Source organism: Podarcis raffonei, chromosome 10 (genome assembly GCF_027172205.1).
Source record: "Podarcis raffonei isolate rPodRaf1 chromosome 10, rPodRaf1.pri, whole genome shotgun sequence".
Classification (NCBI taxonomy): Eukaryota; Metazoa; Chordata; class Lepidosauria; order Squamata; family Lacertidae; genus Podarcis; species Podarcis raffonei.
In genome coordinates this window covers 18295838-18317485 of record NC_070611.1, presented here as the reverse complement: position 1 = coordinate 18317485, position 21648 = coordinate 18295838, and the positions used below count along the sequence as shown (strand labels likewise).

General features: G+C 42.1%; 1 protein-coding gene across 3 annotated transcripts in view; it reads right to left on the bottom strand.

Moving 5' to 3' along the window:
* Positions 1–21648, bottom strand: part of GRM8 (glutamate metabotropic receptor 8) — a 561423-nt gene that overhangs the window by 59489 nt on the left and 480286 nt on the right. For all 3 annotated transcript variants that reach the window (XM_053405016.1, XM_053405019.1, XM_053405018.1), the window contains exon 9: positions 3259–4194. In XM_053405016.1, coding sequence (XP_053260991.1) covers positions 3259–4194 — 936 coding nt within the window. The remainder of the gene's footprint in view (positions 1–3258; positions 4195–21648) is intronic.

Genomic DNA, 21648 nt, shown 5'->3' with positions numbered 1-21648 from the left:
ACTTTCAAGTGGCCCCTAGAAGGGAATATATCCCTCAGATTGAAAAAGCTCCCTTGCACCTGAACTAGAGGGTCTAACTGAAAATAACTGGGTGCAATAAAGTGATTTTAAAAGCCTCCTTCAAGATGGGAAAGGATGGGGTTCGATGACACACACCTCATTTTTTTTTCTACTTCAGACCACAACTGAAAAGCCTCTCCCTTTTGTCCTCATCAGCTACGTTTTGGGGAATGCTGAGAATGGTCCTCAGAAACCAATCAATGACCTTAAGCAGAAACATGGGAATATCAGCAGTAGATGGCATGAAAAACTGCTAGTGTGGATAATCCTTTATCGATTGTCGAGTTGTATTGCTTTTGATTTAACTGACTAGACACCTTCTCCGATATCAGATGCAGGTAGGATCCCACAGGTTATCTTAACGTCTCTGTTAGCATCTGGAATGGAAGCATTCAGCATGTTGCCTATTTTACATACCTCCGTTGGATGAAAAGTAATAGAGTGAGACAATAACAGAACGCTGCTCAACCCCGCCTCTCGCGATTACATCTGTAAATGTTTGTTGTCAATTGAGCAAGACAAGAAATGGCAGTTATAGCCGGAGCCAGGCTAGGGTTGCTGTCAGATTTGATTTATTGTTGTTCTGCTCTAGTGTGGACAAGTATCCTAGCTCCTCCTCATGTCTATTTATATTCAATTTAATTTCTGTCTGGCAAAGAATTAAATGTGGTTGGATGTACAGAGGAAGCTTAACTCTGAGTACTGCATGCAAAAGGTGCAACAAACAACCCCTCATCAGCTTCACTTCCACAGTGAAATAACTTCTCTAGATTTGCTGCAGTTGGCAAGAGGTGAGTCACCTTGTCTATATCACTACTCTTTTTTACAGTCTTGGTAGAGGGGCAAGATTATGTGTAATTAGCAGCCAAAATGTATAGACTGAATAGAACTGAACTTCTTTATAAATTATAACCCCCACTTTTACATTCGCTTCCTTATGCCCGTGTGTTCGTGTGCTAATTTAGGATTATACATCATACGGATGAAGTGGGCTTTATGCCATAATACTTCGCTAAAATGAAATCCAACATAGCACAAACAGGCACCTGCTCATGCAATTGGTTTTCTCCTTTCTCGCCTCCCCTCTGCAGCCCAAAGATATTAACCAAAATATTATTTTAACTACTGCAAGATCATTTCCCAAATGATTCACACCTTTTGCAAGATTTTGCTCTCAGTCACAGAAGCAGCTTGCCAGGTGGGGAAGAGCTGGCACCTCGGTGGTTGGATTGCTATCGATTTCCAGGAAGGAGAGTGGAAGAGTTGAGGTGCAAAGGCACCAGCAGAACCAATCCAGCACTCCTGCCACTGTGTTTGCACTGGGCTAACCTCTCCACTTCCTCACCCACTTCGTCCTAGTAAGCAACAGCAATCTACTTGATGGTAAGCTACCACAGTGGCTCCAGGCCAACTGGTCAGCTGCTTCTGTGTCTGTGGAAGTTGTAGACATGGAGGATTGCCATCCCTGGCCCAATAAGTCAAGTGAAATGGCATTGTGGTGCCCCTGTGATTTTTCTGGAATATAGCCATAAGGGAGGCAGTAAAAAATGCTCTCCAATAACGTGAACAAAAATTACTCAGAGTTGCACATTATTTCCCACATGGAATCCGTGTCTACTAGAGTTATGGAAGAAGTTGCATCTGCTTCTATTGAACACTAAGGACTGCTGCTCACTCCTGCCAGCAGATTATTAAGAGTTTGCACTGAAACCAGAAATCTTGGCTAACGCACAGTCAACAAATTCACTCCTCCAAAGTTACATCACTTTGCTTGAGCTAAATACACTCAAGCGCTGGGAACCTAACCTATGAATTTGCATCAGATCACCTGCATAAGCTAAACACACTCAAGAGCTGGGAACCTAACCTACAAACTAGGCTCAACGTTCTGACACCACCATTTTTTTCTTTGCTGGCTATGATCTTTGTCAAAATGCTTCTCATTTCCTTCCCAGTATTTTCATTCCTTTTTGTGAATGGAAATTGTTTGAAACCTTTAAAGAACCACCATGAAACATTGATTCATTGTTATGATATCACACTCTTCCTGTCTCCCCCTTTCCGAGTTTGAAACACACCATTTGAGAAACAAATTTCTCACCATTTGAGAAACAACCAACAGTGCCCAGAATACATTTTCAAAAGTGAAGTTTCTGTCAAGATCAACCTAAACTGTACTATGAGACAACATTGTTGATTGCTCACTGCTAAAACTGAAAGAATCAGGAAAAGCCTAGAGCATGCTCTTGATAAACTTGCTGAACAAAAGACATGCCAATCTGAGTCAAACAGTTACAAAGAGAAATTATTCTCTCACGCACAAACTGTAGGGACTTGGGGTCATTCAGTGAAGCGGAGTGGATTTAGGTTCAGACCAAGCAAGAATAAAATATCTTCACACAATGCATAATTGAATTCATTACCATAAGAAGTAGAGGTGTCACTGATTTAGAGCTGTGGTGTTTTTTTAAGGACTTGGTAATTTCATGCAGAATAGACCTATTAGTGGATTTCAGCCATCATCGCTAAATTGAGACTTCATGTTTAAAGAAGCTATGCCTCTGAGTACCATATGCTGGGAGAAACATAGATGGTTGTAATTCTGATGATTCCATTTTTAAGAAATCTGCATAAGCCAAATTTAAGTGGGTCAACATAATACACACATACACACACTATATTTTTTAGACAGTATATTTTATGCAATATACATGAAAGTGGTTTTTTTAGGGTATCTGCATCGGGGAGAAAATTCTATTTCTACTATTGCAAGAAAGGACCAGGTTCTGAACATGCTGCCCCAAGCTCTCTTATTTCAACAACTTCATATAAATATTCAGAATGTGGATAATTTCCAGTCTTTTTAAAACCACCTTTTAATCATCCATTTTTAAAAGTAGATTCTTTCATTCTAATGAATTATTTCCCCAAACTTAGAAATACCTAGGTGCTCCATTCACCAAAGTGCTGCAAAGAAGAAAGATGATAATTTGGTGATATCAACAACAACAATGCCTTTTTAATGATCAAATTACACAAAGTTGCTCTTAAAGCATTTTCCTTCTCTAAAAATATACCAGTCAGAGTTTACTCTGCTGAAGTAGCTTCAATCGTCAGCACACGACATCTATGAGTTGACATAAACGTGCAACTGAACAACAAGAAGAAGATGAATAAAGACAGGTCACTGCCACTCACCTTTTCTGCTGACTGTGCAGTTCCAAAAAAGATTGGAATAAAAGCTAACCAAATGATACAGGTGGTGTACATAGTAAATCCAATTGGTTTCGCTTCATTGAAAGTCTCTGGAACGCCTCTTGTTTTGATGGCATAAACAGTGCATGTTACCATTAACAGAATACTGTATCCAAGGGAACAAATGAGAGATAGATCAGAGATGTCACATTTGAGAACCCCACGAGCATTTTCAGGATCCAGAGTCCTCTGCTCTCCATAGTCCACGATGATATGTGGAGGATCGACACCAAACCAGATGAAGACTCCAAGAAGTTGCATGGAGATGAGGCTGAAGGTGATCACTAGCTGGGAAGCCGGGCTGATGAACTTTGGAGCGGTGACCGATTTTTTCCCTTGCTCAAATATTCGGTGGATTCGGTTTGTTTTGGTGAGCAAAGCTGCGTAACTGAAGCACATGCCCAGCCCGAGGAAGATCCGCCGCAAAGAGCAGATGGCAGTGTCTGGACTCGCAATCATTAAAAAAGTGATGGAGTAACAGAGGAAAATCCCAGTCAAGAGGACGTAGCTGAGTTCGCGACCCGAGGCCCGGACGATTGGCGTGTCGTTGTGGCGAACAAACGTCACGATGACAAAGGTGGTTGCGATGATCCCGAAGATTGCTATGAAGACGGGCACAATAGCCCATGGGGAATGCCATTCCAGTTTGATGATGGGGATCGGCTGGCAGTCGGTGCGGTTCGCATTTGGCCTCTTATCGAATGCACACATTTCGCAGGTGACCTCGTCCACTTGGTAATGGTAACCTTCGCAGCGTTCACAATGCCAACAGCAAGGCACTCCCTTGACCATTTTCTTCCTTTCTCCCGGCTTGCAGGGCAAACTACAGACCGATGTGGGATGAGTTCTCTCTCTGTTATCCCACTGCATGTCTTCTACCTGTGGTTATATATATTAAAGGGGGGAAATTAATGAGCCTTTCATTTTCTCCCATTCATAATATCCTAATCCTGGTCACAGGTTTGTCATAAATCACCTTTGTGCTGACAGTACAAATGCAGTTTACCTTGATAAGAAACCCGTTTTTCTCTCATATTGACTTTATGAAACTGCTAAATGATTGTGCCCAATAAATCATTTGTGCCACGGGCTTGATGAGTGCCATTAGTTTCTATTTACCTCTTTACTGCTGACCAAATTGACATTTGTAGAACGATTTATCGACTCCAGGCTAGTTTTGAAGCAAGACACCCTATAAAAAGGAATTTATGAGCCAATCACGTGCAAATAGAGTTCTCAAACATTTAATTAGGAAATAATGGCAGGTGGGTATGGAACTAATTTTTGCATTACAGTATAAGGAGAGAGTAAAAAATCTTGGTGCACTGACCTGCAAAGAGCAAAAACTATTATGGAATTAATGGGTCTATCTTGATTTTAGAAGTAAAACCACGAAGCAATAGAGCTTTTTTCAAAAAAAAAAGAGAAGTAGCAGCACTTTTCACCTTTGTTTCAGGCTCTGTCAATCCTACTACTGCAACTCCTGTTGCAGTCCTTCCTGTTTCACTACCTATAGCATTATCCCTTGCTATCCAGTGTATCAGTCTTTTTAGGGTTGTAAAGAGTTCATCCGTTCATTTAAAAGTACCTTTATGCTGCCCTTTCTAGGCAAATCCTTCCCATGCCAGCTTAACAACAACATTTAGAATATATACAATATAGGTGCACATCTGCTGCAAGGGTAGGATAAAACGTGTTCTAGTTTTCATCAGCCCTAGCCAGAATCGCCAATAGTAAGGGATGGTGGCTGCTGGAGTCTAATATCCACCATATTGGGCCCTATGACTGGAGGGGATATTCAATTGGTGGTTCTGCTTGTTAGAATTCCTGCTCCATGATTACAGTCATGGGATTGTTGTCCATCACATGACGGTATACGTTTTGACTCCACAGAGTGGGAAGTGACGAAGACAGGATGTTTTGTGTTACTGTGTTCTGTGAAATGGGACTATTGTCCTTTGTTCTTTTTCTCTTTGCTGCCTGATGCAAGAGAGAGAGGGAGCCATGTTGCAGTGCTCCATGTGTTTTTATATGTAAATAAAGTAGATTAGCCAAAATTGCTGAGTTGCTGAGGTCTGTTATGCATGATGCGCAAACTCTGCAGATCCCTAAGTGTGCCGGTGTCGGTTGGCATCGGTCGCTGTGATGTTTGGGCTGAAGAAAGCTTTTGAAGCTCCCGAACGATTGACCAGGAGGGAGAGAACATGCCAGTTGGGCATGTGTCTCTGCCAGGGTCCTACTCGAATGTAGGGCCGAGCTCCTGACACTGCTGCTGGTGCTAACCTGAGACAGGGCCATTGTAGTGACAGATCCCCATTTGTGAAATGTCCTCCTTTGACTCTTTCTCTCATTCTTACCTTTCTGGACAAATTATTTTTTAAAAAATCCTGCCTGAAAGATACAGTCTCTGGGAGCCTTGAGATGGTTAGCTGTGAGAGTATGTGATAGTTTTACATGGGGATGTGAGTTGGGTTAGATTTGTTTAAAAATGTTTAGAAATGTCTTTATTTTATTTTTGTTGTTGTTTTAAATATGTTCACTTCTCTGTTTTCCACCTGGGCTCTTTTGGGAGGAAGGGAAGCTTATAAATTTAAGACATTATAAATAAAACAAAACATCTGGAGGGTTGCAAGTTCCCCATCCCTGCCCTATAACCTATTCCAGAATCCTTTGTAATGTGCCCTAGTACCATCTCAGACAGCTAATTGCAAACAAAGCGTAGACCATTTGAAAATGGTTATTCTAAAGGGAAGTAAGAAACACTGGATCCTGGGCAATTCTATTGTTGGGTTGAATGAGAGGACTGTGGCATTCCTTTAATCTTCTACTAGGCAGTATTTCACAGAATTTCATCCAACTATTGTCATTGCACTTAAAGTAAAGGATGCCTCTCAGAATGTTTGCAGTTGTTAAATACACTTTGAAATGTCCCACAGGTTACAGATTCCGGGGGCAGCAGAGGCAATAAATCCCCATCTCGAGAAGGTCAGTAGTAATGATTCATATAATAGTTTTCATTCCAGTGCCTCTGACAAATAAACTATGTAACGCATAATTCATATTATGACACCCTACTGGTACAAGCGCTGGGAAACATTCTGGGTGAACAAGATTGCTTCTAATTTCTGGAAATAAAGGGTTTCAACAGCCCTAGGCTGTTATGTCACAGAAAGATTAAAGACTAAAATGTGGTGTTTTGAACATCAGAAATGCGTGAATAAAAATAGGAGATATTTAATACCAATGACTGTATTTGGGAAAGGCTGCGTGAACAGTAATTTTTCATGCTCACATTCAATTTGTGTGACTTTATGAAGTCAGAGGCTCATAGGACTTGCATGCTTTCTTTTGCCAACTTTCAACCAAAGCATAAAAGGATTTTACCATTTTTTATGTAATGGGTTTGTTGAAAAGGCTGGCTCGGGGTTTCTTTTTTACATTTGAGAACTGAGCAGATAAGGTTGAACAGTTTTTGTACACAAGTGAGGAGGAGAGGAGATAGAGGGATGCAAAGACTTGTTGTTTTTTTGTTCCTTGTTTTTGCATTGTCCAGTGGTGTACTGGTAAATTTTGAAGTGCAGGAGGTCCTACACACATACCATGGAGAAACAATTCATAACTTGAGGCCGAATTTATCAGCTGGCAGTCACAGAACAGTGAGCTGGCAAAAGGATGCTGTAGTGGTTTGGCGTGTTGCAATTCAACCTGTTGCAACTACAATCCTATGAACAGTTACCTGGAAGTTAGCGCCATTGAACTTAATGGTGCTTACTTTCAACTGCACACAAGATGCTATAAGACAAAATGATCATCAGGCAATCAAAATGCAGCCCTTAAATTAGAAATGCAAACAACCTTGAAAAGAAGCGCAACCATTTAAGCTAGCAGCATTTCCTACTTCTCGGACTTCCTCTATGCTAAACCCTCATGAATAACTGCAAAACTTGGAAGCATCAATTTACAAATTTGTTCATAGGAAAAAACTACAGGTAGAAAAGGGCCAACGAATCAAACTGCCATTGACTATGGTTGATGATGGTGAGGGGGCTCCATTTTTAGCTCCAGCAAACATGGGGAGTCTCCCACTGTGTAGAAGGGCATTCCCATCCATCTTGAAGTCACGTTGGCAGAAACGCCAGCTTTCTTCCGAGAGCAAAAAGAAGTGTGCAGCTCCTAGATGGAAATGAGAACTAACCTGGGTCCCACTGAATAAGTATTTGAGTATAAATAACTTTGGCTGGATTGTGCCGAACCCCTCAATTTAATTTATTTCAGAAGTTTATTTGGATAATCCAAGGTTTTGCACAGGCTTGCATGCAAACAAGCTCCATACTTTTCCTTTAAATGATACCTTTCTCCTTTTTTTGTTATCTTTAATTATGATCGCTTCAGTGACCAAAACTGAACGATAAAGGAACACCTCTATATTTCTTTGTTTTTAGAAGTGAAACGAGGGCAAGTTTGCTGGCGTGTGGTTTTCTCACAGTTTGAAAAGGCATAATCACCACCTAAGTATTAGCTATGATTCATAATTTGCTCTAATTCATATCCCTGACATGTCATAAGCTAAACATTAAAAACATAGGCACCCATGCCACTTAATGAGAAGAATGAGTGGACCAGGACAGGTCTTCTGAATTGAGTGTACCATTTGATCTTTAATGACAACACTAATCATTCATGTTGCGAAAGCTGAATTAAGATGAGGGGCATGGGCTCAGCATGTTGTGCATAGAGGTTAATAAGCACATTCACCTTCCGGGCTCTTGTACAACCATTAAATTGATTAGCAGCGTGGTTGACAACATCCAGCCCGCAAACAATAACCCTACATATAAGCCAGCCAGTTAGTAGTATAATAATAATAATAATAATAATAATAATAATAATAATAATAATAAAAAATAAAAAATTTATACCCCGCCCTTCCTGGTTCAAAAAACTGGGCTCAGGGCAGCTAACAACAGATTTAAAACACTTAATTGATGCAACAAAATACAGTATAAAATACAGTATAAAACGTGAATAACAATGAATTCAGAATTCAGAATCAATTAAGGGGGGAAATACATCTAATAAACATTAGATGCATTCACCTTAAAAAATCTTTTTGGGTAAGATTCTGCTATGATGAACATCTGAAGTACCAGGCTGTTTTCACTTCCTTTGGGTGGTTGATGAAATGGGTTACATAAGTGGAAGCACCTGTTTACTTCATCTGTATCTGGTCATTCCTTCCACAGAATTCATGCAGGCAACACAGGGTTCCAGGCAGGACTGACTGGCCCAAGACAACTTGCTACCAAAGACAAAGTGCCAGATAGCAGCATTGCTCATGTTTCACATGCAGAAGCTGACCAGACTGGAATCTGGATCTTACTCTGGCACTGATAACAGTCCAGCATCCTCCACCACATGATTTGCTAGTTTGGTGAGCACGCAACCCTCTGGACTCCAGCAGAGGGGAAAGGCCAGAGTGCTGCCTTCCCCACATGCCAGCATCTGCCAGTTGGTACAGAGCTGGTCCTGGTTTACTAGGCGGTCTGCCATTCAGACACAGATAACATGCCCTCCAACATTCCTCCAATGAAAATAAGGATGTCCTATTCCATCATCATCATAATCACCACCATCGTATTTATACCCTGCCCATTCACTCTGGGAGGCTTCCAACATACATAAAAGCATAATAAAATATTTAAAAGCTTCCTTATACAGGGCTGCCTTCAGATGTCTTCTACAGGTTGTATTGTTACGTATCTCCTTGGCTCAGGGGTCACATAACTTCATACCCTCCAACATGTCTCCAATGAAAATAGGGACATCCTAAGGAAAAGCGGGACATTCTGGGATCAAGTCAGCTTCTGTAAATTTGGGACTGTCACTGGAAAATAGAGACATTTGGACGGTCTTGCTGAACTTGCTGAACTCCAGAAGTCCTGGCCTCTAGACCATGCTGTAGGTTCTGACCAAGAGCTACATGTCTGGTGTTATTATTGCTGCTATTAGCCAAAAGTTTTATATGGCCTGCTTCAAGATCCCCTCAGCAGAGAATGCGTCTGCTCTATTCTGGCATCAGGTCCATTCCCAAAATAAGACAATCATGGACTGCATGCATCTGAAGTAAATATTTATTGTGAGGTTTGATGTGCATTGCACCCTGCCCAAGCACACAGATGATTTCAGAAATTAGGTGTGAATCGCCTATGCTAAAGCAAATGTAACCCATTATGAATCTTTTTTTAAAAAAGAAAAAGATAATTGGTTTCAGCTTTAACATCTCAGGCAGCCTGTAGGTGCATGCTAAAATTACAAATATTTAAAACGAACTGTAGATAGGAAACAAGTCAAGGAAACAAGTCAAGGGCAACCAATCTATCAGAATGCAAACAGACCCAGAAATAAAAGCTGTCAAAAACCTGGATTGACAGTCAGTTTCATTACTGCATTTGCCAAGGTTCCTAAGAATGGCCTCAGTCCCTCCACCTAATGTATGCCTGCTGGCTGAAAAATGGTTGTGATGTGCTGGAATTTCCAATAGTTCATCTGTCTGAATATAACACCCCATGGTATTATTTTTGGATCTACACGTGGAGTAAATAACGCTCCATTGGTAAATCAAATATAAATGTAAATGATGCTGTTATCCAGAAGCTTCCCACAAAAACCAACAATATAGAAAATGTCTATATTTGGAATTTGGGGGAAAAGATGCTCAAGGAGTGTTCTAATGTCTCCTGGATGAGCAAAAGTTGAGGTTATCTCATAGACGATTACCAAACTGGGAGTCAATTATTACTAGAAGCTTTGATCAAGATTTCACATGAAATTGCTGTAAAGAATCATGACTAATAATTGTTCTACAATGAGCGCTCCCCGCATAAAATGGGGGGTGCCCTTTGCGTGGACGCGCGCAGCCCCTGGATCTGGAGCAGCTCCATCAGCATAGGCTTGGCTTTGCCTTCCCTCAGGTGGGATACCTGGAGGTCTCCACCTACCCCAGTCAGTTGTCCAATCCCACCTGGGGGAAGCGTTGCCAAGGAGAGCAGGCCAGGTAGGGGAGGGACTACCTGCCCACACAACAGAGGGAGGATCTTACCTGGGAATCCTCACTTGGCTCCAGAGCTTCTCCCACCCTACCCACCCTCAGTTAATGTCTTCCTTTGCGGGTTAACTTTTCTTTATAGGTTTTGCAGGTTAACTTTTCTTCACAGGTATGCGGGCGCTGCTACGTTAAGGTCGCTGTTAAAGGGCCGGAAAGGAATTTCCCTGCATTGGCAGGTTTCACCTTTCCTGTAGCAAAATGTCACAACTTTGGCGGTATCAGGCCTTGGGTGGAATCCTTTAGTCTATTTCCTCTTTACAGCGGTGATACCAGGGTTCCCCAGTAAAGGGGTTTCTGAAGGGAGGCTTTGACCGTACGTCGAAAGGTCGTCATTGCTCTCCCCTGCGGCGGCGGCGTAACGGGGGCAGCTATCTCTGCTTGAACATATGTTCTCCAGAGCCGGCCCATCCCCCCACACACACACTGGATAACCCTAATGCTCCCTAGGTCCCCGGCTTGGGACTGGGGAGGGATAACGCCCAATGCCTGAGCCAAGGTCTACCCACATTTGAAATTTAATAAAGTTGTGGCCAATTTAATCCCATAGAACGTTGTCTTGAGTCGTTATTCCAGATGACGGAGGGGACCCCTCGGGATCTGGGGACTCCGCCTGTCCACGCAATTCTCCAGTCCACTAGAAAAACATTATAAACTTCTGAAAAAATATGTTGTGTATCTTATTTTTTACTTTCTTCTTTTAATCTTATTTTTTGAACTTTTTTTTTATTAAAAAATGACAGTTCAGTTCCTTCATATTCCAAGTTGCCATTGCTAAACTCTTGGAGCATAATCCATAATCTTCCATGCTTATTTTTTCATCTGTTTCCCCCCATTACTTCTATTTGGGATGTAACTTTACTTGGGACTTAATATTAGGTAATATATCATCTTAAAGTATAATTAAATAAGAAATGTAAGTAGCTTTTTCCTCCCTCTGGAGGAAATTATATATCTGCTTCTATCTATAAATAAATTGGACATCATCATTGTCTATGTATATGAAGCAAAACTGACATAGTACCAATGATTTGCATCTAAAACGATTAAGATAAAGAACTTTGTTGTAACCTTAAACAAAAAGAAGACATTCAAAAGCCAAACTTTGCAGGGGGAAAATCTTCTCAGTTATGTCTTTTGTTTGTTTTTTTAAGAAAAAGCAATACAGTTTGGCAATGACACAGCCGAGATTTCAGTGCAGAATGAAAATTATGTGTGGATTCACTTAGCATATCCATTCATCACCTATGCTACATGTTACCAGAGGGAATGCATAACAGAGTGTTTTGTTTTAGTTAGGTGTCTCTTGGTGAATTCATCTATTTTTCAACAGATCCATCAAGCGGAAGAGAAATATGCTCCATTGATGCCCATGTAGAATATACTTCACCACACTAATCTGTAGCCTCTCAATTGGTTTGACATTGGGGTTGCTTGTTGGTTGTGTGTTTTGTTTTGCTTTGAGTAAAGGCAAAGAGACAATACTTCAAGTGTTCTGCTTCCTTTATGGCCTTTTGATATGAGCAAAGGAAAGATTCATCATCATCATCATCACCACTTATTTGTATGCTACCTTTCCATAATTAAACCAGGCTCAAGGCAGCATGCAAAATGAAAATGTTTACTTAATTACAAAAATATTACATGAGGAATCACAGCTGTTGGCATGTATCTGTCTTGAGATGTGCCTCAGGGGTGAAGGCAAGCTACTGTCTTAGCAGCACCAAAGTGAACTCCCTGGAATGCAAACTGGGGTAGTGTGTGTGTAGATCCTGGGCTGCTCAGACAACAAGACCCCCCTCTCAGACTCATTGATGTGGTCCAAAGGAAAGCAGAGCAGTATTTTTTGGCACAAGTTGGCTGCAGGAATTGCGTGCCAAGGCCCCATGACCTGCGGTTCCCTAGTGGATAAATAAAACACACGAACAAGTCGATTTTGGTTTATGGGTTCAAATAGGCCACAACTTTATTGGTTACAAATGTGAGTGGTTTGGCTTAGGCGTTGGGTGAAGCCAGACTATATCTCAACTCCTGCCTGTCTGCTGGTGGGAGTAAACCACCAATAGGGGGCCCCTAAGACTTACATCAGGATGTGGGTGGAGCTGTGGGTTAAACCACGGAGCCTAGGGCTTGCCAATCAGAAGGTTGGCGGTTCGAATCCCCACGATGGGGTGAGCTCCCATTGCTTGGTCCCAGCTCCTGCCAACCTAGCAGTTCGAAAGCACAAAGTGCAAGTAGATAAATAGGTACCCCTCCGGCGGGAAGGTAAACGGCGTTTCCGTGTGCTGCTCTGGTTTGCCAGAAGCGGCTTAGTCATGCTGGTCACATGACCCGGAAGCTGTATGCCAGCTCCCTCAGCCAATAAAGCAAGATGAGCGCCACAACCCCAGTCATCCGCAACTGGACCTATTGGTCAAGGGCCACTTTACCTTTACCTTTAAGACTTACATCAAATAGGGGCACCCCGAGGGGTCCCTGTTGGGGTTGTTACATGGCCCTAGACCATGTCTGGGCATTAGACCAAATCCACACCCCTGGATCCTTTCAACAGGATACCCTTAATGGTGGAGGGGTAGGAGGTGGCTACAACTTGCCCTCCATCCAAACAAAGGCTTAAAGGTAAAAGTAAGGGACCCCTGACCCTTAGGTCCAGTCGTGCATGACTCTGGGGTTGCGGCGCTCATCTCGTTTTATTGGCCGAGGGAGCCAGCCTACAGCTTCCGGGTCATGTGGCCAGCATGACTAAGCCGCTGCTGGTGTACCAGAGCAGTGCACGGAAACGCCTTTTACCTTCCCGCTGGAGTGGTCCCTATTTATCTTCTTGAACTTTGGCGTGCTTTCAAACTGCTAGGTTGGCAGGAGCAGGGACCGAGCAACGGGAGCTCACCCCCATCACGGGGATTCGAACCGCCGACCTTCTGATCGGCAAGCCCTAGGCTCTGTGGTTTAGACCACAGTGCCACCTGCGTCCGTTAAACAAAGGCTTGCCCAATGTCTAACCTCACAAAGTTGTGATGCTTGCTACGAGGTAGGCAAAAACCAAAATGGCAGAGCCAATTTGCCGAGTGGGAAAGATTCCAGCCTGGTCCCAGCAATATGGCTTCCTACGATTTGTCCATAGCAAGGTCATAATGCATCAAAACACAAAAAGAGGGTGAGGTAAGTGGGAAATCCGGTGAAGGGTGCAAGAGGATGGCCTCCCTGCCATGCTGAGGTTTAAATTCCCTGTGGACATGCCCTTGCTGGCACTGGTTGGTTGGCGAGGCCCACCCCTTGAGCAAGGGCCCGCCCAGCACCAATGATGTGGGGAGCCAATGGCGAGGAGCGCACCAGTCTCAAACCCTCAGTTGGGTAGCCTGGGGCCTGGCTGCAACATCGCCCATCAAATAAGGCAAGTGGACTTGCCAGAAGGAGGTGTACAAGGCACTATCCAACCACCTTAGGGTGGTATATAAATTGAACAAATAATAACAATAATAATAACATTAGTAATATAGCCAATGTTAGTCATACTCAAGGTAGTCCTATTGACATTAATGGACATGACCACTTACTAGTTAGTTACATAAATTTAGTGGGGGTCTACTGAGCAGTTGGGTACAGCGCTTAAAATATGTGCATATTAGATTATAGCAGTATTTTATTTATTCCCATGCATTTATATCTCAACCTTTCTTCAACATGTGGCATTCAGCAGGTTGGGAAGCTTCAGGAATTTGATCTTTGAGAATCCTTACATGAAACGACTTTATCTGCAACTCTTGGAATTAAGCTGTCAAGTGGATTTCACACTTCTTTGAATGTTGCAACACAGTTATTGGCAGTTTCAAATGTATGCAAATAGTCATTTCAATGTGTATTTTGAAATCAAGTACAAATTCAAATACTTTGGAAGGGTGTGTTTTGTTTTGTTTTTAATTGCAGATGAATACCAGAAACAAAATGGAATTAAGGGTAAAAACAAAGAGAAGTGGAACACACCAGAAACAGACGGATTTTCCAATTCCCTCTAAAGGGTGTTCAGGTGCCAAGCACTAAACACCAGATACAAACCTGCTTAAATTTAGCCTGGTTGCCCTGGTATTATACAAAGCCAATTCTGATGTTTCAAAATACTTGCCAATGACAACTGCAAAAATATGAAGCCCTCGCTCTCTTATGAGTCTTTTGGGGGAAGCGCACCAAATTAAGACATGCCTGTGCTTTTTGCACCCCATGTAAAGCATGCACATTTTGTATTTGGGAGGTAAATGCACACTGGTGAGATTCTGTCTTGCCAGCACTGATTAAAAACATCCTTATCCTCTTCACTTCCTTAGACTGTAGGACCGGCTGTCTCTGGGATTAAGCAAAGCTTTACTGTTTATCTTGTGCTCACAATAAGAAAGGGGTTTGATCTAGGGCAACAGTTGGAGATAACAGCAAGCGCAGAACGGAAGGAGAAATTGAGAAGTAGAGCCAGAGATGAATAAATATGTGGTTGCAAAGCTCTTTCCCTCCCAAACAGCAGCAGTGCGCAGGACTGTGATCCAGCGCTATGCTATTAAACTGTAGCTGAGCACTGCGAGGGATGAATTTGGAAGAGGGAGCACATCAGGCTACTGAACCATAATCTACACCAGCTGCCTATTAGCTTTCAGGTAGAGATTAAGTGCTTGGGTTTTGCATGGCACCTAGGAATTAATTTCCATTTGGCTCAATTAATTGCTTAGCAGTTGTACATTTTAATTGCCATTAATGCACTTAGAGTCCAGGCTGGGCGCATTCTTTTAAATGAAAAGAAATAAACAAACATTCTTTTTTTAAAAAACAAAACAACACTACATTACCCTGCATTACCCTTTTCTATTTGTTTTCTTCATGGCATGTTGTTTTTCTAATCAGGATCCTTCTCGGGGGACTTCAACAGAGGTTCCAGAGACCTCAATTTTCACCTGCCCAGTGTGATGAAAACACACCAGCAGATTAAAAGGAAGGGTTCTTCATCCTCGTAGTTTTGGAGAGGCAGGGGAAACTGCTTTCTCTAAACACTCAAAATTGGAGATGGACTATTTAGGAAGCCAAAGTATGCCTTCTGGCCAGTCTAAATATGTGCGCTCTAACTTCCTACCCTATGGCATGCTTAGACTTTCCAAAGCGATTCTTGAGGCCCATTTCACACGGGGGGGGGGGAATAATGCATCAATGGAATCAAAATATCAGTCAGAAGAATGAGACAGATGGATCACTCAGTAAATCAATATAATGAGTACAGGAGAAGAAGCCAACCAGAACTGAGGCAAGCCAATAAGTTTTCTAATTTCTTTACAGATGTGTCTTTTTTGAAGAAGAAAAAATTGGTATTTCCTCTATTTGTCTGATGTTTGTGCCAGGATTCTGAGCTGCAGAACTGATGCTTCGCTCTCCAGACTTGGACTGTTGGGGGCAGGGGTGGCACCAAAGGGAATGACCCCAAAGAACACCATTTCTTTTGTGAGAGCAGCTTTGTGGGGAGGGGAGGACAAGGACCAACTGCACGGCATCATCTTCTCTGGGGATGGCCTTGCCCAAATTGCTATTTAGCTTGTGTGTATTTTTAATTTGAGGGGTTTTTTTGTTCCTTTTAATTAAGGGAGATACGATTGTATGAGAAGAGCTGAGGTTTTGGCCAAGGAAAGCTATAGTATGGGGGGGTAGGTAGGTCAGAGCTGGTAAGAGGTATATAGGTATATGGCACAGGCAGTTAGTGGCTGTGACATGTGCCAGCCTGGGGCACAATTCCCACCTAGGGAATTGTGGTGGTCCTATCAGCCAGCCCTCAGGTCTGTGGCTGCCACCGTTGAATGCCATGATTGTGGATGGAGAGGCAATCTGGTCTGTATTACCGAGACTTGGGTGGGTGAGAAATGGGGAGTTGGTCTCACCCACCAGTGTACTCAAAAGGATCAGGGATAGGGAATTGCTGTAGTCTATAAAGGGTCCATCTCTCTCTCCAAGCTCTCTGTTCAGTTGAGTGGGGGTTCCTGGTACTGGGTAATCGGGACAGATAAGGGATTATGTTAATTTACTGGCCACCTCGCTGTCCAACAGTCTGCCTGCCTGAGATGACTGGTTTTGAAGGCAATGTTGAGGATTCCCAGACTGCTGGTGTTGGGAGACATTAACATCTACGCGGAAGGTAGCTCAGGACTTCATGGCTGCCATGATGACCATGGGGCTGTCCTAAGATGCCATCTTCCCAACACATGTGACTGTGGCGTTCGTACGGAGCCCCCTGTCGTCTCACGGACTATTGACCCGTACACCACTAATCCGCTGCCACCAACCAGGTCCTCCCTGGTAAAATCACTTCAGTCTCAGTCAGCTTTTCAATTCATAAAGAAGAGTGCATTTTATTTCAGACTTAAAACAAAACTATTACAGCATTCCAAACAGTGTTCCTCTTTACTTTCTTAGTCTTATGTTCCTCTATCTCTGCTACCACCCCACACTCAAGGACCAACTGCCCTAACTGTCTCTCTATTACCAACTGCCTTTCCCAACCAGCCAACCCACTCAAACCAACCAACCACCCACCCACAACTCCCAATGAACTAACTCCCAGAACTCCTCCCAGAACTCCTTTATAGACCCACTGACTCCACCCCCCAGGGTCCTGTCTGTGCAACCTATTTAACTATTTCCCCTCCAGCACTCTCTCATATATGGTAACGTCACAGTGACAGGTCACACTCTGGACCTTGTTTTCTTAGGCAGGAACAGGGTGATCAGAAAGTAGGGGGTACTGACACCAGTCCCTTGTTGTAGTAAGATCACTTCATGCTGAGAGGTAGACTCTCAGGAGTCTTCAGTGTGAGGTTCCTCAGGGTTCAATTTTATCCCCCATGCTCTTTAACAATGACATGAAACTGCTGAGTGGGGTCATCCAGAGTTTTGGAGTGTGCTGTCAGCAATAAGCTGATGACACACAGCTCTGCTTCTCCTTTATATTTGCAGGTATGGCATAGGATGTGCTGGACCGTTGCCTTGGTAATGGACTGGATGAGAGCTAAAATACTGAAGCTCAATCCAGCTAAGACTGAGGCACTGTTAGAGGGTGTTCCTTAGACCGGATTGATGGGAAGTTGCCTGTTCTTGGTGGCTGTTCTCTGCAGGAACATATTGTCAGGAGTGGGGTGAATACACCACACTGCAACATTTAGCTGCAGGTCACACCTCTCTCTATTTTCTTTTATCCAGAGCAAGAATGACCATCTTCCAAAGCCTGGAAGTGTATTTGCTGCTCAATTTAATCCCTGCCTCCCATCATAGACGGTCAAGTTCTAAGGCTGAGTGGCATCATTTAAAGACAAAGATGCAATGTTATGATACATGTGAGATTGGACATAGCCAGGGTATTGCATATAATACCCCAATCTAGACTCTATTTCTCTGCCTCAGTTCAATTGTAAAATGAGCATTAGATGGCCTCTCTCTAGTGTGCGGATCGATGAAATAAGGCAATCAGGTTGGGGTTATAAATAGAATGGGATAGACTTATCCTCCAGCAAGGAGACTAATGCTTACAGGATGAGCCCTGCCATGCAGCTGGGTGATGCAGCCTCCTTCAGGGGGCACCATGAGGTGTAGGACAGAGGAAAGCAGGAGATGGTGCCTGAATGGTGCAACCAGACTTTGAAAAGCCTATGTTGGAACCTAGCTAAACGTCCCTGGCTTGTTCTGGATATTGGACCGAATCATGTCTATGAGGCCAGGAAGCAGCTCCAGGAAAAATATAATGGCTGGATCACTGAGCATGACATATGAGAGGACAAATTCTAATTAACTGACATGATAATAAAAACAGGTAAAAAAACAACCACCACCCAAAACATGGTGACATGTGATACAAAGCAAAGCAGGAAGACGTAGAAGGATTGTAATATGAAAATGCAAATCTTATTCAGGTCCAATTTTCTTTTTTTCTGAGTGCCACTGTAAATTTGAATCATTTCAGAATACCAGCCCATGAGTCATAATCTGGTATTATGTCTGTAATAAAAGTGAAACTACTCCCCCTTAAAAAAAAAAATCTACCTGCCAATTTATTTCCTTTTTTTTTTTTTGGCATAGTAATTAGTTCCCAATCAGTCACTTGTAAACAGACCAAAGAATGTCATGGTGCTTCTCAAAATGTGAGGGTAGGTGCAGTAGGTAAAATATAACTCATTGTATCTACTCACCCATTTTTATAAATCGATATATCTAATGGATTTCCATGTTTGACTTTTAAAAGTAGAGAGAGGGATGTTCTGTGTCATTGACCATAATGTCAGACATCAAACATGTGTCCATTTCTTCTGCTGGCTTTCAGTTAAGTTTACCTGGGACTAGGGATGAGGGTGAAATTCAGTTCGGGTTACATTCAAAAGTGAACCTATGTAATTCACACTTTTGAAAACAATATGAAAACTCAAAACACTGCCTGCAAAATTTGCACTTCTTTGAATTTTGTGATGCAGCTTTCCAACCAAACTATGCTTACAAAAATTCACTTATTGGGGAAGGGTGCATAAAAAGTCTATGATTATGAGTTGCTTTTTGCCATGGCAGCTCAGAGTCACTTCCAACCTTTTAAAACAAAAGATGAACACATACATATATCAAAACCAGCATTAAAAATAAAATAAAAACATCCCACCCAAGCAAAAAAGGTCATAGATGATTAAAAGCCAAAGGTCTGATGAAAGGGGAATGTTTTCACCTGGTGTCTAAAGCAGCCATTCTCAACCTTGGGGCTCCAGATGCTTTTGAACTACAACTCCCATCATCCCTGACTGCTGCCCCTTCTCACTAGGGATGATGGGAGTTGTAATGCAACAATGTTTGGGGATCTAGGGTTAAGAAAAGCTGGCCTAAAGATATGTAAGGATGGCACCAGGTGAGTCTCTCTGGGGAGAGCATTCCCTGAGCAGAAATAACATACAATCATTATATTAGGGGACATTGCTTTCAGAAATTACACAATTGCTCAAAACTGCACACAAGTATGGGTTTAATGGAAGAAATTTGCACACAAGTGCTGACAAATTTTCATGACCAAACTAACCTTGTCCTGATAAAAGTACTGGTGAATGTGAACACCATCTGGGCATAAAGTTCAAATGTCAAGGACACTTCAAGTTTTCAGTAAATGCAGTATTTTGGCATTGCAAAGAATACTTGGCATCAGCTGGCTGCAGCTACTTCACCCACTGTCCATAGTAATAAAGACCTTCCCCGATCTCCTGACCCTGGGGAATTTCTTAGAAGTGTATGGACTTGCTAAGATGTATAAGACTGAAGCAGATAAGTGCTGGAGATGCAATGAAGTTGAGGGAATGCTCTTTCATATGTGGTGGACTTGTAAAGGGGTAAAAGAGTATTGGGAAATAATCCATAATGAATTGAAAAAAAATGTTTAAAAGTACTTTCCCCCCCACAAAAAACCAGATTCCTTTTCGTTAGGGATAATTCAGATGGAAATTCCCAGGTGTCAAAAAAGGTTATTTATATATGCTCCTACTGCAGCCCATGTTTGATTAGCCCCAAATTGGAAAACAAGCAAGGTCCCAGTTAAAGAAGAACGGCAACTTAAGCTGATGGAATATGAGCAGCTTGTGGACCTAACATATAGAATAAGAGGACAAGAAGAACACATGTATAAAGAAGACTGGAAATGTTTGTTGAATATATGGGGGGGATTGTGTACACTTGAAAATGTTGGCAGCATTAAGATAAATTCAACAGTGTAAACAAGTTTTGATGGATATAATAATGGAAAGCTGAATGGTTTAGTTTATGTAAAATATGCAGGGATTTATGATATGCAGAATAAACCATGGAAAGAGAAGAAGGGAAGTCATTGATATTTTAAGGTTGTTTAAATGAATATTCTAAATTGTAAAACAGAGAATTAAATAATTGTGTGTGTGTGTGTGTGTGTGTGTGTGTGTGAATGAAGTGCATGGACAATGTCTCTGCATCTTGCATTGAATGTAATTTAATACCATCTGTCCAAATGTATGGGCATTATATCTGTGTAAGATAAGCCAGAACAATGCTGTGTTCTGTTTAACAATAAGCTGTGGGGGGCTTAGCACTATGAGACGCTCACAGTAAGCTAGTGTGGGGATTTAAGCCATGGTATGTTCAATTTTGGCAAGAGACATTATTTGCATGGTTAAATACAAAACACTGCCATAGGAGACAGTGCCAAATAAAATCTTGCGGAGGCCCCAAGGAAGTTCAAATCTCAGGGGCCCCCTCACATTGAACTAAGAACACTTGATTGTTATTTTCTTCCAAAATCAAATCAATATTATTTTTATCCATTGTTGGGGCCTCCCCTACAAGGCTGGTTCCTACTCTGACTATTTGGCAATCTGGCACTGATAAGACAAAACTCACAGCAGTGATTTTCCCTTGCATAGCCTAGGCTTAGAAAGTGTGGATGGGTTGTAACTTCTCTTCCATTTCCAGCCCAACTGAATAATTCTTTTAAGTAATTTCCCCAAGCTATATGTATATTGACCTCTTGATGGGATTTTTTTTAAAAAATAAAAAAGCAAATCAAAAGGGGTGGAAATCATATTAAATGTAAAACGAGTAACAGTTTATTTAGGATGGGGTGTTATTACAGTGCATAAAAGAGCGAACATATAACTAGCTCTGTGCTGTTTGGGTGTGAAGTGCTTGTGTCTGTGCGTCGAGAATTCATGCATCATTAATTTTAAATGCACAATGATAATGGGTTCCTGAGAAGGTTTCAAATAATCCTTTCATTACTCCTGTCATAGATCAATTGTCTCTCAGGCTATACCTGTGGCTGGATAGGACAAAAGCAACATCAGTGTAGGATTGTACAGGTTTAACAGCCAAGCATAAGATTTCAAATCACCTGACTTCACATTGAACACACTACCTTTCAATGGGAATGTTTCACAGGTTCACTTCTGTGTTGTCAGGTGAAATCAAATGGGCTACATTCATGTACATTCAGCACCACAATGTCCCTGCCTCAAACTATTTGTGTGCAGAGATCTTTCACACTGAAGGTCCTATGCATGTTGGCACACTGTGCAAAAACCAGGCGAAATCGTAATTATTTTAATTACAAAGAGTTGCGCTTAACCCTGCAATGAAATCAACAGGATAAATGTGCTTAACATTGGGAGAATTGTGCTTTAGGCTAATGAACTAAGAATTATGTGCGGTTCTTCCTGTTATATATG